Genomic DNA, 18,862 nt, shown 5'->3' on the forward strand with positions numbered 1-18,862 from the left:
GGTGGTTCTCACTTTGAATTGGTGAGAGGGCAGATCATAGGGTCTAAGTTACTATCATTGTGTTTGAAGCAACGATGTGGAGTCAAAGACACTACATATTGCCCACTTGTGAGGCACAGATTTCAGGAGTATCAGGAAAGACTGCAGAATTGCATGGATCTTTAGGGGGGAAGCATTAGTAAGACAAATCCTAAGGTTGGTCAGTTGCTTCATAAAAAATTGCTGAAGTTCCTGAGCGAAGGAGTTCCAAATTGATCAGCCCCTGTAGAATTGTTGAAATTTTGAACAGAGCATTGAGACCTGAAGGAGGAAAAGTCCGGAATTTGGGTAGGGATTCTGTGTTTAAGGGAACTCGTCAATGTGAATGTGAATTTCACAATGCTGGCGGCAATGTGTTTTGGGATTTGACAGAGGAGGAGCTGGAAAGTGTTAAGGACAGAGGTTCTGTCGGTTCCTTAAAGCGGAGGTAGTTCTTGGTTATCAGTTACTAGGTGTAGTGAACAAAGGAAGTATATCACCAGGCTATTTAATGATGTTGTTCTGAAGAATGTAATTGTTTTGAGTGTGTGTGTGTGTGTGCGTGCCTGTGAGCACCTGTGGATGTGCATGTAGTGGATGAATAAAACATAGAGAGGTGTTTAAAGGACAGGCAGTTGAGCACAAGGTTTGAATTTGGGTGATCCTGTTAACACTGCTGTCGTTTTGGGTGTAACTTTACAAATACAGCCAGTGTTATTTCTACCTCCATGACAACCTCCATCAATTCACCAATAACTGTTAGGCCCGAAGAACACTGCGGGCGGGTCTGATCTAACATCCTGTATTTCATACGCTTTAGCCACCATAGTCTAGTACAAGCAACGAGGGAGCTATTCTGTGCAGCTCATATCATTATCAATGACGTTAGAGAAGGAAATGTTTCTAACTTGAAATCCGGGAGGTTAACTCAACAGGCATCCAGGGTATCTCTACTGTCCCCGTATCTACATGTACGGACACAGTTATTGAAAATACAAGTAGCAAAGAAACGACTAGTCAGGCCACAAGTAGTTGTGATCTAAGTGCTCCTCCTAGAGAGAGTACAGTTATTACACATAAGGGCAACAGGGTCAGTTGTTTGTTTTAGAATGTTGCGGGACTCGCGTCCAGGGTTAGAAATTAGTGACTGGCTAGATTTTATAAATGGTCATGATATTATCTGTCTTCAAGAGACCTGGGTTTGCGACAAGATTTACATAGACGGCTTCTTATCCATCGACACACCTGCTGTCCGACCAAATGGAGGTCATTATTGCGGCGGCCTGCTTACATTGATATCGACAACCCTGGACAACAAAGTTTGTTCCTTTAACCTGGATTCCCCACACTTTTAATTTATTAATGTTTTATATCAAGTAAATGTCACACCTATTATTGTAAATTTTTATCATAACAATTTTATTTCTTCTAATACTGAAATAGCGGCTAGTCTTGAATCTTCATTAGGCAAACACATCATGGAGTTAAATACTGATTATATCATATTATGGGGTGGGGATTTTAACTGTAGACCCTGTGCTTTGTTACAGGAGTTTGCATGTACCTACATGGAAGAATCCCCTGAGGTACAATGTCATTTTGAACATACCCCCTGTGGCACAATTTGTAATGCTATGTTATCTAAATGTTCTCTTTTTTCTACCTTAGATTTGATTACAGGGGCAGGTCAGGAGGAGTTCACACATATTAGTAGTAGGAGGGGCAGCCTGATTGATCTTATTGCACTTTCTGACCACTTTAAACCCCAGTCAGTGGATTTCTCGATTTTAAAATTATTTATTAAGTGATCATATTCCTTTATTAATTCAGTTTGAAACACTTATCAGGAAAAGTAGCCCAGTAGTGCCCCCCGTATCCCATAATCGAAACAAGTGCCTTATTTGTAAATGGGCTTCCATGAATCCTGAGTTGGTTTTGAAAAAACTACTGAACATTAATAGACCACAATTCCTGATGTGTCTTAAAAGTGATGTAAATCCAAAGAGCATGGTAGAATCCTTCACTGCCATTACACTTACACTAAATGAGATTTAAAAAACTGACAGAAGTCATGGTGCCTGTAAACAATTCAAATGGTTTAATAGCGATTGTTCAAAGTCACATTCTAAGTTAATGGAAACTTTAAAACAAAAGCCCAGGGTTCTTGAACTGCTATGAGCCTGCAGACGCCAATATAAAAAGACTTTAGCAGAACGGAGGGAGACTATTAGCAAGGAAGCTTGGGAGAGGCTGAAAAAAGTGAGTGTCATTAAAAACTGCAGTCTCTTTTGGAAGACCATCAATGCCCCATTCTTTCAGGACAGTCATAATAACACCATTGATGTCACAATCCCCGCACTCGAATGGGTTGCCCATTTCTCCGCAATTCATAGGAGTATTGAGGCCTGTGATAGTTATGCAGTAGGGGCAGCGACAGAGCTATATCCGCCTACAATCCAGGAAGTCACAAAGGCACTTAGTCTGACCAAGAAAAATAAGGCAGCAGGCCCAGATGGCATACCAGCCGATCTCTTCCTGGCAAAATCTGATCTATGGCTCCCCATTTTAACTAATATTCTAAGTTGTATTGCAGTCACAGGACTGCCAGAATCTTGGTCCACTGCAATAATCGTTCCTATTTTTAAAAAGGGAGACGGTCGAACCCCAAATGTTATCGCCCTGTATCCTTGATTGACACTACATGTAAGCTGATGGGAAGGGTTTTACTCGACCACCTTGAATCGTGGATTGCTGATAAGGGGCTTTTTCTGATATTCAATTTGGTTTTAGAAGAGGTCTGGGCACTTTGGAGCAGTCCTGAACCTCCACCTGGTAATTAGTAAATATACTTTGGCAAAAAACTGATCTATATTTGGGTTTCATGGACTTGACTTCTGCCTTTGATTGTGTGGTGAGAGGAAAATGATGGCAAAAGATGTTAGACATGGGTATTGATGCGCCCCTGGTTCACTTCTTAGCACAAATACACTGCAATGTCATGGGCAGAATGAGATATGGGGCGGACGGAGAACTGTCTTCTACATTTAAGATGAAGAACAGCGTCCGACAGGGGTGCGTGTTAGCCCTGTTTTTGTTTTGTCTGTACATAATCGATTTGGAGAGCTGTTTGAATGTATGGGCGATTGACGTTCTAAGGGTGGGGCAGAGAAATCTCCCCACTCTATAATATGCAGATGACTGTCTTCTAATCTCAAGAACAGGTGTGGAGCTCCAAACCCTAGTTAACAGATTTAATGAATTTATGAGTGAGTAAGGCCTAAAGACCAACACAGCCAAGTCACATGTCATGGTGGTAGGAATGTGCACTATAAAAAAATAACTTGTTTTATTAAAAATAAAAAAAATTCTCTCTTCCACATTTCTCTTACCTAGGCATTCCTTTCAACCATAAAGGCACATGGGCCTCTCTTGTAGAAGCTAGGAGAAGGAGCTTTGAAAAAACGCTCATAGCCCTAGCCAGGTTTAGTAGGAAGCTTGGATCCGGGCAGGAGGAGGGGTTGATTCTATTAATATTATCGCCAGAGCATCTCCTATGCTCCTTTCTACCTCTAAAGACTCTTTGGCCGGCCCTTCAAGCACCCTGGTTTTTCAGCCCACACGAGGGACATCAGATTGAAATGTCCAACCAAATCTTGAAAGACGGGTAATATGGGTGCCCGACGCAAAATACCTATTCTGGGCCAACCTCTCCCCATTAAACCACAAAGAGGGCTACACACGGTCCTGAAAAGGATCCACTTATATCTAAATTGGACAACCTCACAGCTCGCAGGCAGGATACAACTGAATATTCCCCTATGGCGTCTTTTAAAAATCTGGAAATCAAGATCCTTACAGCTTTAAATGCATTTGACACCGGGATAACTGCTCTTGAGCAAACAGGGTCGGTGATCAACTTACATTCTAACATCAGTAGGCTCAATGACTTTCAAAAAGTACGCTGAATATAGATATTAGAACTCCCTCTAGCGGTGTCACTGAAAACCTATAGGCTGGCGCTTCCTCCCAGGTCCAAGCTCAGGCTATATCTACAGCCCCATTACAACTGCCCCATAGAGCTGCTCTTTATCATCAATCCACCCAATTTGCACAGGTGAAGCCAATCTCGGGCAGCAAGCCTCTGCCAAATTACACTTGATTACCCAGGGAAGAAGTCCTAACCCAGTTTCGACAGTTTCCATTACATCACAAACTGTACCGTTAGTGCATTAGCCCTCCAATGTTACCATTCAACTACCTACAGTGGTCACCCCATATATCGTTGTGTTGGTGGATGTACCCCCTTTGCGAAAGGATACACAGGAAAATGATGCCCAATTCAATAATAAAGTAGTCCACTGGCTAGCAACCAGGATGAATGTTCACCAGCCTCTCACCCAGATTCTGGCAGAAGAAATCATAATGGCCCGTAGGGTGGGCTGGATAGGTCAGTCACACATAAAATATCTGGGTAATTGTATAATAGTGAGCTTCAATAACCCTGTACGAGCTGGTCTGATTTTGCATGCCCTGGGGGCAAATGGTGCGTCAATGGACCGTATATCCATTCTTCCTTTGGGCTTTTTCTATCCACCTGTAAATTCTGATGTCCTGGTTAAGTCTGGAAACTGATTCAGAAAAAGCCACGTCCTGAACCAACCAATCTTCACACCGTAACTAACATTACCACTTTGCAACTAAGTAATCACTTTCTACCTCTGAGTAAGCTGGAAGATCCTGACTGACTGGGTCCTACTCCCACTACTGACATTCTGAATTCTGTTACTCTGAACCGGGAACCGGACACTATGAGTCTAGATACTGTTGCGGTACTTAGATGGAATATTGCCAGGGTACACAGCAAGCTTACAGATACTGGTTGGCTATGCATGTTGAAGAATTTTGATTTCATTCGCTTACAGGAAATGTGGGACACTGAGGGTTGTTTACATCTTGATGGTTTTTTCTCGTACTCAGTCCCAGCTACCCGTTCCTCCAGTGGACGAGCCAGTGGCGGCTTAATAACTCTAGTTAAACTAGAGCACAAATGTAAGGCAGAGGTTCTTAAGTCTAATTTTAAGACCATTCTGGGTATCCTCTTGACATTACCCAATAAGTATAGACTGCTTCTAATCAATTTTTATAATGCGGTTACGTTGAGAAATGATCCAGATGCTATTATTTGTCTTAAAGCTTTTATTGATGATTTTTACCAACCTGAACACCCAATTACTATAATTATGGTTGCAAGGGACTTTAACTTGCACGCCTGTCACTCTTGTACAGCTAACAGGGATTCTGATTTTGAGGGCTCATTTGGAAATCAGGTGCATTTTATACTCACTCGCCAAGGTGATTCTGTGAATAATCTTATCGCTGAGCTTTATTTAGTAAATTTAATGGTTAGCAATCAGGACCTCTTAAGTGAGTGAATACCCTAGGGGGGAGGGGATCATAGTACTGTTATTGATTACATCTTTGTCTCCGGTAGCTTATTTTCTGCCCTCTCAGATTTTAAGGTCCTAAGACACAATTTAAGCGACCATAACCTGCTAACAGCTTTATTTTATTGGGATTATAAATCATTGGGAGTGGTCCCATTTTATAATGAGTCCATTTCCTTGACCGATCAGGGCTGAAGGGTGAGGTGGGCCAGTATTGTTCCCTCAGCCTTTGTCCAAAACCTGATCACGTCATATCAACCTGATTTTCTCTCTTGTTTGTCCAAGGAAGAGTTACCACAGAGTATCTTTACGTCATTTTCTAATATTAGCAGTTTTATCAAATCTGTGCTCTGTAAAACTCCCCCACCGCCGGCATTACATGTTGAAAGATGGTTTGACAGCCAGTGTTCCAAAATCCCATAAGGACCTCTGGAATCTCCTGCATGCGAAGCCCCGGTGCCAACAGAAGGTCAAAAGGGCAGGCTTTAAAATGGCCTGTAAGTAACGCAAAGCCGAACTTAAAGAGGAAGCCTGGTACAAGTTATTAATCGCCAGCCGGCTGCGCAACAGTTTTGCTTTCTGGAGTATCGTTAATTCATCTTTTTTTGCAAAGATCACCCCGCTAACGAGGCCTGTACTATTCCTTCTCAGGCCTGGGTTGATCATTTTAAGGCTATTCACAACCTAGATAAGAAGCCGGAGTTGCCGAAAAATCTCCTGACTGCCCATCATATCATTTTTGATTTATCAGAGGTTAGATCTGCCATTTCCCAACCGCCAGTAAACAAAGCCTCAGGACCTGATGGGTTTCATGGGGACCTCTTTAAAACATGTATAGATTTATGGGCTCCGTTACTAAGATTGCACCTTAATTCTACAGCCTCCAGTCCTCCTCCACAAACTTGTTCTTGATCAATAATAGTTCCTGTTTTTAAAAAGGGTAATAGTTCAGACTCCCCATGCTTTAGACCCATTTCTCTTATAGATTCAGAAGTGAAGATTATCAGCCGTATTTTATTATATCGGCTTGCGGATTGGGTCAAGGAGAGAGGCTTTTTGTCTGACCTCTAGTATGTGTTCCGCTCTGGCATGGGCACTATAGAGCACACTCCGAACCTCTATTTATTGGCCAGTAAATATACTAAGGCCAAGAAGGGGGCAGTCCATCTGGCCTTCATGGACCTTAGCTCTGCCTTTGATAGACTCTATTGCTCTAAGCTTTGGGCCATGATGGAACAGATGGATGTCGACTCAGTTTTAATAATTTATTTTGCGGGATTTGCCCAATAATCTTTCAGCTAGTGTCAGGTTTGGCTCAAATGGGGAATGCACTGAGCACTTTAAATTGCAGCGCCGGGTCCAGCAGGGCTGTATTTTAGCTCCCTTTTTATTTCTTTTTTATATTAACCACATAGAGCAAGCATTGGCATTTCTAAAGTAGGAGGCCGTTCTATACCTGCCTTGCTCTATGCGGATGACGCTGTTTTAATTGCTCGTACAGCTAAAGGCTTGCAAAAACGTCTTAACCGTTTTATTCGTTTTATGAGTAGACTCGACCTGACGACGAATTTTTCAAAGTCACATGTTATGAAGATTGGCCCAGCAAACACGATAATTATGAAACATGTAGTAGATGGAAAACATATCAGTCAGGTAGATAAGTTCAGGTACTTGGCGGTCCAACTGGACTCTGAGTTTAATTGGCACTCACTTATAAGTCAGAATGTCTTATCTTTCCATAGAGCGATATTTAGTATTGGAGATTTTTCCTGCAGGCTTGGGTGTACTCGTATTCAATCTATCTTGGAAATTTACAGGGCCAAGTGTATTCCACTAGTGGGCTAAGGCAGTGGAATTTGGGGGTATGGCCGGGTTGCCCCACTTCGAGTAGCCGAAAATACATTTTTTAAGGGGCCTCTTGGGAGTTCCACAAAGTGTACCTTTCGAAATTGTACATGAAGAACTAGGTTTAGATTTTATTATAGATCAGCTGCGCCTTTGCCCTCTTAGGTTTTGGAATTAAACTTGGGTAAAGGAGGAACTTAGTCTTAATAGACTAATTGTGCAGGATTGTTTAAAACTAGAAAAACCCTCCCTGATACCATGGCTGGTATTTGTAGTGCGTAACCTCTGGGCCTTGGGGAGGCCTGATCTATATGATAAATAATTATTCTGTCACAACTCGCTCTGATGGTAAATGGATTGAAGCCTCTAGGGATAAGCTGGCATCAGAACACGAGGATTCTGCGTTAATGAAACATTCCATCCGACATGCAATATTAGTGAAAACTGTCAGTAACACTGAACCTTATTGGACCTGGAATATGACACAAAATCAATGCCGCATTTTGACTTATTTCAGGTTGAATTTATTTTCCCGCCTATTCCCTTGTAGTCTTGGTTGTTTTAGGAATTCGAACTTGCCCCTGTTTAACTGCGACAACACAACGATTAATGATACATTACATGTTGTTACGTTTTATCCAAAATATAATAATCTGAGACATACATTTTTATGCCCAATTTTAAAACCACTGAATTTAACTCAAGTTAGGCCAGCCTTACTGTTTTTACAGCTGTTAAATAGTCCTTTAATTTGCTTTTCTCTAGTACGCTTTTTGATAGGGGTTTTAAACTAAAGAAATTGTATGCAATTTTTATGACGACTTTTATGATTTTATTTGCAAAATAGATTAAAGATTATGAATGAAAAATTAATGAATGAATGATTTATTCACACAGAGGAAAAAAGGAGAATTAACTGGGCCTACAGCATGTGCTGATTTTTGGTGCAACAAGACAGTTCACTGGAAGAATGTCAAATGACTCTTCAGCAAGGCGGTTATCTATTCCAATTTCCTTCTTGTTCCCATTTCATAAATGAGGAATTAAGAAGGGGTGGGGTTTAAATCACCGAGTTTTTTGTGTAAAGCAGTTATTCATTTTAAACAAGTAAAACTAAATTGAACAAATATGTTGCTTTTGCACAGGACATTTTTTAAATAAACATTTTCCTTCATATAAAAACCGTTCTGAGATCTTTGCAGACAGAAACAGTCTCTTCTATTAATACCCCATGAAAGAGAATTGTTGCTAAGGTGACACCAACTGAAGTAACTTAAATAAGATCCTCCGGGGTAGACATACACTATTCCTATAGTGCCAGCTTCTGGCTGGGGATGGCAGTTCTGCTGAAGAAACAGCCGCTGGAGAGAGATAAGTATGCTTTTATAGTGCAACCTACTGGAGGGGCAGGTGCTACTGCTATAGTATCGCAGTCCTCGAAGAGGGTGAGCCAAGAACGGCTCCTATAGTAAGACCTGATGGCTCGACATGTCCCCTTTCAAAGTTTGGAATATTTTACCCTCATACTGTTCACGGGCGGTGGAGTGGCATCCGTCCAGTTTTACCATGTCGATTCCCCAGTCGGCGAAGGTTAAAGCGTCCAGCTCCACCTTGTTCAACGGCGTACCAGGATATCCAGCACACGTCTTGTCACCCAGGTCCGAGTAGATGCCCAGCTTCAGTCCCCTTGAGTGCATCTGAGAGAAAAAGAGAGAGAAATTAATAATATTCAGCACCTCGAAGCCCGCGTCACACATTGTGGTTTAAAGCAGAAAGACCATTCCTAGTTTACATCGTAGGCTTCTACCAGAGACCAACAATTCCTTGATGATCCCTTGACATGGTGCAACCCAGAAAGCATGTAAGGTTTTTTGTAAGTAAATCGTCCACAGCCTAATGGTAATTATTTTCGTGAATTTGAGCTAAACGTTTCAAATGAAACCCCTGAGTGACAACTGTAGAGCTGAGCTACAGCCCAAATGGCTACTGACCAAAGCAGGCCCTGAAAGCACAGGAAATCAAAGTATTTGGATATTTTTTTTATGAAAAGCAACCGCTTATGTATGTGATCGACCCGGTTTATAAAGGCAAATGTCTTGTTACTTACCGGTAATCTTCATTATCCCGATTAGGTTCCTCCCCGTCCCAGTCCTTACTACTTGAGGCAGTCCTGCCTCCACCCAGCCAATCAAAACGCCAGAATTTAAAAGTTGACATAAACCCCTCCCACCTACCGCCATGCCTGTTATCAACAAGACTCCGGCACAAACACAGCAGGAGGGAGGGAGGAAAGAGGACGGGGAGGACCCCAATCGGGGTAATGAAGATTACCAGTAAGTAACAAGACATTACTCCCTCATGGGTCCTCCCCGTCCCAGTCCTTACTACGTGAGGAACTCACCAGCAGAGAACCAAGTAAAAACGCAGGACACCAGGGATCCATGCAAAAGTACAAAACTTTAATCAATAAATGATCAACGAACAGCATCGTTCAAGAAGCCAACAGAAAAACTGTCAGCAGAGGCACGTAAAACATCAAGCCTACAATGTCTCACAAATGTGTAATAAGCACAACAAAATGCAAAACAAACACTCACAGCACCGTAAAAACATCAAAAGAAACCTGGAGACAGGAACCGGGAGCACCAGCGTTCCGACTCCCATCGGAGCAGAAAAAAACCAGGCATGGCGGTAGGTGGGAGGGGCTTATGTAAACATTTGAATTCTGGCATTTTGATTGGCTGGGTGGAGGCAGGACTGCCTCACGTAGTAAGGACTGGGATGGGGAGGAACCATGAGTGGGTAATGACAACTATTTTCTTTCCCTACACAGGGCTGTAATTAATGGCGAATGCGAAGGACTTGGACCATCGTTGCTCTCTTGCACAGCTAGGGAACACTTCCCTGTTTTATGATATTCTGTCCCATGCCATGTATCCACGAAGAAGGGAGAACCTATGGAATGAATAAATCTGGCACATAGGAGTAGACTGGAAGTCACAATCGTTTAACATTGAATGATACATCTGTTCAAGTCTGTGACAGGACTTTACCTCTATGCAAATCTATGGTGCTGGTAGTCAGACTGCACCTCGAAATCTTCCATCACCTCATCTCTGAATGATAATAATATGACCGCCTCCTTGAAAATGTAATTGCTATTATTTTTGTAATGAAAGAAGTGGGAGTGTATTTCTTAAATTGCATTTTCTATAAATGCAACGTTTCAAGTGGGCGCAAATTTCACCATGATCTGTTTTTCCCCCACACAAATTTCTCCATGTATTATTTGGAGGCATTTAAGGATGGGATTGAGCTCTGCTTTCCGAGATGTGCAGGTGGAATGGGGAAAACATGTGGCACGATATTGCTGTAACATTAAAACTGCGTGTTATGGGGAAAAACTGATAAATGTTCACTCGTGTGAATGTTTGACAGGTTTCAATGATATGAACACACACAGAAGATGAATCAATGGACTTATATCAAAATATGTAAATTTCAGTATCAACCTTGTGCATATATACTGCTCTTTAATCCTCTTTACTAAAATTCCTTTCTTTTGTTACACCCTTAGCCATCAATCCACACACCTATTGGCCTTGCAGTCATGTCAGACAGTATTTAGAATCACTCAAAAAGCAACACAATTTCCGTTTTCATCCGCATTTAAAATAAAATTCAGACGAGAAAACAAATGGTTTTCTGTCTGTATGTATCTGTAAAAATCAGTAAAAACAGAAAACAGGGAGCTTTAGTTATGGGTTAGGACTCCGATATAATAAAATATGCCGAAGAACACTTAGGGCCCTATTACGATGTTGGGCAGACTTGCGTCCGCCCGACACCTTCTTGGAAATGGGACCGACCGACCTCCGGTGGGCGGTCCCGACCGCCTGATTAGGATCCGATTTACACTGTTTGGTCGAATTCTGACATTTTCTTGTGCCCAACTCCTGGGTACCTACCTATCCTCCAACTACCCAACTTACCTCTCGAAGTGGTGGTGGCACCTGAAGAATCTTCGTCCCCGAGCTTGCAGTCTTTTTCTAAACCGGAGCTTTCCCATTGAAATCAATTGAGCGCCTGAAGGCTCAAAAGCACCCAGCACCCAGCCGCCCGAGTGGCCCTGGCAGTGTAACCTTTGCACCTATCTACTTCCCCATTTGCCCTGAGCAAGTGAATAGGAGCCCAGCTCCCACAGCCGCGTGGCCTGCTAGTCAGCAGCCACCAACCAAGGCCCCCCTGCCTCTCATAGGATAACATTGGGCCTAACTCACTCTGCACCCGTCTGCCCCCTGTGCCGCTGAGGGTGTAACAACTGTACCTACCTGACCCTGGAAGACCCCTGAGTCTGTGCCCAGAACCTTAACTTTGCCAGTCGAGTACTTACCTGAAAGCCGATAACTCAATTTTCTCCATAGGGTAACATTGACTGGTTTCTTCTGAAATTTCTTCTAAGTGTGGAGTTTTCAAAACTTAAAATATTCACCAAAAATCAGATGAGTAACGAAAACGAAAATACTCACCTGCTATTAGGTGAGCTCCCAGTGATGGATCTTGGTGCCCAGCACTGACTATGAAAAATATTCACAACCGTACTTACCAGTAACCCAATTTTCTTCCATAGGGCATCATTGTCTGTTTTTCTGTGAAATTTCTTCTAAGTGTCGATTTTTGCAAACTTCAAATATTCTTTAAAAATCGTAAAAACTGTGAAAACGTAATTACTTACCTGCTTTAGATAGAGGTCCCAGTACTGAGTCTAGGCACCCAGTACTGGATTACAAAAGTAACAAGAACATACTATACCTTCAACTTGAATTTTCTTCCAAAGGGAATCATTGACTGTTTTCTATGAAACTAGCAAAATATTATCTAAAAATCATAACAGCAACAAAGTCGACTTTTATCACGTGTTTCTGAGAACTGACCCAGGACTGAATCTAGGATCCAATCCTGGAATTACAAAAGTAATCCTGAAAGTAATCTATTGCAAATAACTTAAAACTACCATTGAACTCAATGCATTTTTGTGTTTGAACTTGTGTTGCCTATTGCAACAATCTGTAACTTTCTACAAAAGCCAATTGCATATTGCAAAAGTATTTATCTAAAGCATCTCATTCTGAGAAAGTATATTTTGATACCTATTTTTGGTTCTAAAATAAAACAAGCATATATTTTTTATATATAAACCATTGGCCTAGAGTTCAGTTATTGAGTGTGTGAGACCATTTGCTGACTGAGAGTGTGCAACAAATGCTTTACACTGTCCTCTGATACTGCCTTACTGCTCGACCAAGCTACCACTTTAGAGAGAAAGGTTATATCTAACTTTAGCCTCTGCCAAACCTCTGGGGACTGTGGACTCTGTACACACTGTACCTATTTGGGAACAGTATATACAGAGCCACTTTCTCACATTGCCCCCTTGGCCACTAACCAGAGGCTGCAAAGGAAAATGGGCCTTGCTGGGTCCCCCATACTTGCTCTCGGACAGGCTTTCCATGTCGGAAAGCCCAGCATGAAAAGCCTGCCTGAGACCAAGTATCGTAATACCAAGGGCGGAAAAGACGCCCTTGGGATCAACGACTGGCCGATGGGCTCCTTGAGCCCGTCAGAAGCCAGCCGGAATGACCGGCCGGTTTCAATTCAGATTCGCTGATTCATAATCTGAAACTAACATTGTTTAGGGGTAAACTAGGTAAGTGGCGAGACACTGTGGCCTTATGTTTGAATGTATAAATGCGTACTATGGTGCATACATCGCTTTTATCTTTGGGTAGGATAATCAATTTATTTTTTACGAGCAACATAGCTTGATTCCTATATATAAGAATACAATAAGGGTAATCAACCCTAGTCTGTGGTGGATTGTATTTTGAATATGTCATTGTAAGACATAGAACCACGAGGGGGAACCCATTTCTAATGACCCTTTTGTTCCTTTGTCTCTTGTCCCCTTGTTCCTATTTAGTACATCTACAGAGTACTGTCTAGGCGATACCTCGGGCCAGAACAAGTGGTTCTGACACCCCCTCATCTCAGGAAAAGAGGTGGGAGATATACACATATTTTCTGGGACCTGTAGAATCCTGAAGAAGGCCGGAGTGACCCTGAACGAGGAGCACAAACACACGCCGAAACATGTCAACGATTTGGCAGTAAGGAGGGGTGTAACGAGCACATAACATCTCCCAATCATCACCATCCTTCACGTTTTTAATCCTGGCCAGAGGGTCCAGGAATAAAGTATAGGCACAGCGACACCTGCGAGCTCGTTTTAATCTACACTGCACTTTCACTTCCGGTGATCCCAGTCACTTTAGACATTACTTGTTTGACTTTTGTGTTGTGTTTGCCTTCTCCTACCCTATTACTCTACCCCAGGCGTTGGCTGCGCAGGGGTGTTTTGTAGCAGCCCTATGATGAAGGATGTCACACAACTGTGTGAGTGAGTGCAGTATTAAGACACACAGCACGCGCCACCACCAAAATAGAGACACTTTTATCCCTCCCTACTCCTTCAGGCGTATAATAGTATTGTCTGGGGGTCTGGAGTAGGTGAGTTTGTTACCCTTACCCCTCTTCTTTTGTGTGAATTATTGTTACTATCAATGGCAGCCTGGCAGTGGAGTGTGTGGTGGAAGTTGCAGTGGCCTCCTGACGAGAGCCCTGGCACTTATTTTTTTTTACAAATTAAGTACTGCTGACCGCCATCGTAATAAGCCCCTTAATGAAGATCAATGTCTGACCAGACTTTTAAACTAGTAAACATATATGTCTATGTCAACACTAAAGTTCAACAGTCACAAAAATGAGACTCAACAAAGTAAACAAGAAAGTGCTAGCACCTCCTGGGTCACCAATGCTGATACATCATTCACTCCAATTGGGTGGATTAATATAGCTAAAGTAGCCCAAATACCAAATAATTATTTTCTGCTATACTTTACACTGCTGGAAATGACGAAACATACTCAAAAGACATTTCTAAGGATAGTCACAGAGTTTGTGTGGGCTTCAAAGTTGCGGATTGTGTAATGGGAAGAAACTTGGCTGGTCTTTACAGAAGGACAGGTGCTGTCGGATATACAGCTGCACTCCAGAAATATTCAGAACAAATATTTTGGGCCTTTAATGGTAAAAGGTGAATTTGGAGGTAATTATCAAATGACTGCAGCAATGATAGTGCCAGGACGCTGTCAGGGTTTTCCATAAAGGTATGGAAACAAACTAGGTAAAACACTATTTAGGGCTACCTCATATTAGGGTTTAATAACTTAACAAGCCTAAAGATGTCACTCCACAGTGATCATCAACTGCTATGGAACTGCTATGAACCCACCGGAGCTCCACTTTCTCTGAGTGGTACATTTCAGCGTAGTGGTCAGAAAGGGTGAAGGGGTATTCAGAATCTGCATGGGCTTCATTCGTAATGAAGGACAAAATTAAGAACAGTCACTTCGAGTTTCAGTATATGTAGGTGAACTTATAGTATTCTTCATTTAATTTGGTTCGTGAAACGTGGCATCAGATGAAATTTGAAAGTAGGCTTTGGGGAGCTCCAGAAATAAAGGAGACAAGCATTGGCATAGCCAATAGGTCTCGCTATTTGGACCTCATAAGTATTTAGCCATGCAGCACATTATCCTGGGCGCTACATCATCTACGGCTACTTTATGTTCAGTGGTGAAAGGCCGCACACGCCCAAGGACGGGCTTCCATGCAAATGTAATGAAAATATAATAAAGTTATGTGCACGTGTGCCATGTGAAAAAACTGTGGAATTGAGAAACTCTAGGGTCTGGTCATGGAGACAGCAGAAGAGTGCATCCGAATACTGTTTCTATGACATCGGGAATTGTGTATAGTTGTCTGTCTGTGTGCAGAGAACAATGGTTGTAAGCGCTTGAGGGAGGCCCCCATGTTTGGTTACGGGGGTTTGAGAGCAGGTTCACTGTGTACATACTGTTTGTAGAAAAGGGTTTTCGCGCGAGAGGTCAGGCACTGTTTGTTTTTGTGAGAGGAAAAGGGATGTAACTATCAGTGGTTCAGCAGGTGCAGTGGCACTAGGTCAGAGGGGCCCACTGCAACCAAATTGTACATGACAACCCCTATTAGATGTTCATGATCGACATCACCCTAAGTGTGGAGCAAATGCAGCTTGATTGCGATATGACTGTATGTAAAAACACATATAGACAAAGAATTAGTGCAACAGCAGTTCAGTGTGATAAATCAAAAAGTTCTCTCACCCTGAAGAACCACAGTCAGAAAGAGCAACGTGAGTTGACTGTTTTTGTTGGAGCTTTGACCAAGAATAAAAAAAGAATATCAAAGCTGGCTTTGTGGACTTTATTGTGTACTGTTTACATTGAAAGTGTGCTCTTCCTCAACTGTGATTCAGAAACAAAGTTTAGATGTTTTTAACTTTAAAACGAGGGAATAGTTGGTCCGTTTTTCATCATTGCACCAGTGCCCATGACACCCTTATCTCTTGTTGAGAGCAGAGGCGTACACATGTGTGCACATTGTCGCGTCTCTGAGAGGCCTCAGTGCTCCGTAAAGAACTCTGTCACATACCCGGCATCAGGCAGGGCAGCACAAGGGGTGATTCATTCTTGAGGGCTGGTGTCTGCTCCCAGAGCGCGCTCTTCAGCGGTTGCCTGTGGAATGCCCGCCTACATCCGCTGGCTGGGTGAAATGTCGAAGAAAAAGATAATTTCTGATCAGCCTGCTCCAAGAGGTGTCAGCTTGAAGGCGAAGCCATGCCGTGGGAGAGGGAAAGGGTGTGTGGGTGAGAAGGGCGGGGCGCTGCGATGCGCTCTCTGTGGGCAGAAGAGAAGCCAGGTCTCTACCCTTATCCCTGCCCTGGGGAGATATCCCGGGATTGAGAATGAGAAAGGGCCTGTGCAGGGATTACAGGATCCTTAGAATGAGGGAATACAAGGAAAGAGAGGCGAAGGAAATGCATGCAAAGAAAGAGGAAGGAAAGGTATACTGACAGAGCAAATATTAAGAGAGGCAGGAAAAGGGAAGACATAAAAATAAAGGGGAGGCAAGAGGTACATAGATGGCGAGATCTGAATATGCAAAGGAGGTGGGGTTATGTGAAGAGAGTGGAGAGTGCAAAGATAAAGAAAAGGAGAGAGGAAACATGAAAAGAGTGGCGGGAACAGGCAAATAACTAGCGCGGCCACACAGCCGTGAAAGTGAAAGCAACACTTGGAAACATGATACAGAACAGATGGCACCCTCCGCGCCCCTGCTCGCTCCCGCAAGCTGGAGGCCGCCACACGCACACGTTTTATGAAAGTCTAGAGTGATTCCAAGAGGCCCTCTCCTAGAGCAGCGCATGCGCGCTGCGTTAGGCTCGACCTACAAATTACAAACTGGTCCAATTCACTTTGTGACCTGGAGGAATAAGAGGTGATTTTTCCTTTGCTGGGTGTGTGAAGAATGTGCTGAAGACATCAATCTATACGTTTTAGTAATTACCTCGATCTTTTACAGAAAAGCAAAAACCTTAAAGAAGAGCCATCTGTTTTTCAAATACAGGCTACATAAGACTCTGGAACGCCTGGACATCCTTGAATAAAAAATGAACTAAAATAATTGAAAGCCCAGGAATGGCTATTTTTGGAAACTCTGGCAATTATAGGACAATAGGGTGGATTGTTCCAAAGAATGGTCAATGAAGGATCCTACGAAACTTTGGCTTGACGCGTGGTAAAGAAAAATTAAATACGGGTTCCAGTGTTAATGACCTCACATTCTGGCCAAAAATGTTGATTCTATTAGACAAAAAGACTTGAAAAACTGCCAGTGCCAGTGAAATTGCAATGGTTATCTGTCTATGACGATGAAGCACATTCAGCTAAATAGCCCCTTATGCTTAAAACAAAAATGTTTGCATGCCCATATTGCACAGCCATCCGACTCGGAAAGCGATGGGAAAAGGAATGAGAATAAAAGATACTGGAAGGTACTTGCACATCACAGGGTCTAGACTAGCACAAACTCAAATGTTGTTAACCTCTTCTGTGCCCATGACGAGATAGTCTCGTCATGGAGCACGGTCGCGCTGTGCCCATGACGAGACTATCTCGTCATGAACCCCACCCGCGTGTGAAACGCCCGGCACAGGAGGGGGAAAGGGCGTGGCACCGAAGGGGTTAAAGCGCCATCGTCTCAAGGTTCTTCTGATGCAGTAACAAAGGCCCCCGATGACACCCAGTAACCAAAGGGAAATGCCGATCACAGACTGTGCAGGAGCTGACCGAAACAGACTCCGCCCCTCATCCACTTCACTCATAGACAAGAGGGAGTCTATGGCCTTGCAGGTCATTTTCAAAACAGAAATCACGTTTTAGCAGCCATGACTTGAAAGGCGAATGGCTATAATTGTGTTTCTGAAAGTTCCCAGAAAATGAATGGCTGGGCCTGCTTGATGTTTCAAATACACAACATGTCATCAACAAGCAGCAGTCCTAGGGTATCACAGAAAGAACGTTTACTTACCTGTATTTCTAGTTCTCCTTCAGGGTAATCTCCATTGACAGGATTAGACTTGTGTAGTATCTCTTGCACGTAGATTCCGGAAAGACTTTTTAAAATATATATTTCTAACATCTTTCTTCCAAAAAGTCAATTTTAAAATAAGAGATTTCTCTGTGGGCTGTATTGGCTACTGTGTGGCATGCATTATGCTTTCTGGCTTATGTGACCCCCCATTGCATTTAATTTATTTTCCACATTTAACATTCCCAAACATATATTTCAATTAGTATTATTTGTGCTTTTTTAACATGTAACATTTGCTTTATTATATGTTGATAGTGCACCAAATGCTTTGATCCATGTATTAGTGCGAATTACGTCTAGCAGATTTTCGTAACTGTGCAGCAAATTTATATGCTAATTCTTGCATTTAAAATCATTAATCACAAGGTACAGACTTCTCATAATAATAAATAGGAAAGTTGCCCAGGTCCTCTACACCAACTTGTCCGCAAGGAGGGCAATGTAGGGTAGCAGTACTGACACTCCTGCGGCTCACTCACATGGCAGGCAAACATGATGGTGGTAAGGAAGACTGTCTTCCTCATCAAGATCTTTAAAAGCAGCTCTGCATAGGTTAGAATGGCGTGCACATATGGTATGTCAAAACAATGTTAAGGTCCCGCTGGGGCATTGCAAATGGTTTGATGGAAACATGTGTCAAAGGTTTAATGTAATGTATCTCCACTGGTGATTTAAACAAGGATGGTCATTCAACTAAACACAGAAAGGGGGAAAGGGCTGATAGGTAATTTTTCATCGTGTTCACTACGAGGCCTTACTGGACTAAGGAGAGAAACAACAAGAGAATATCAGAAAGTTTGGCCTGCAAGGGGTTGATGTCTTGGGCAGCACACCAGGCAACAAATCTGTCCAAGTGCCCAGTCTAGATGGACTTTGTGGAGGGATGTCTGGCCGCAAGAATAACATCCACCAACTCAGTTTGCAATTCAAATGGATGCAATTGCTAGTGTTCTTCAATCTCCAAG

At 42.7% G+C, this 18,862-nt stretch overlaps 1 protein-coding gene across 1 annotated transcript in view; it reads right to left on the reverse strand.

Moving 5' to 3' along the window:
* Nucleotides 1–18,862, reverse strand: part of NAGA (alpha-N-acetylgalactosaminidase) — a 346,756-nt gene that overhangs the window by 213,504 nt on the left and 114,390 nt on the right. The window contains exon 3 of the mRNA XM_085601095.1: nucleotides 8,827–9,004. Coding sequence (XP_085457221.1) covers nucleotides 8,827–9,004 — 178 coding nt within the window. The remainder of the gene's footprint in view (nucleotides 1–8,826; nucleotides 9,005–18,862) is intronic.

This window comes from Triturus cristatus, chromosome 4_2 (genome assembly GCF_964204655.1).
Source record: "Triturus cristatus chromosome 4_2, aTriCri1.1, whole genome shotgun sequence".
Taxonomy (NCBI): domain Eukaryota; kingdom Metazoa; phylum Chordata; class Amphibia; order Caudata; family Salamandridae; genus Triturus; species Triturus cristatus.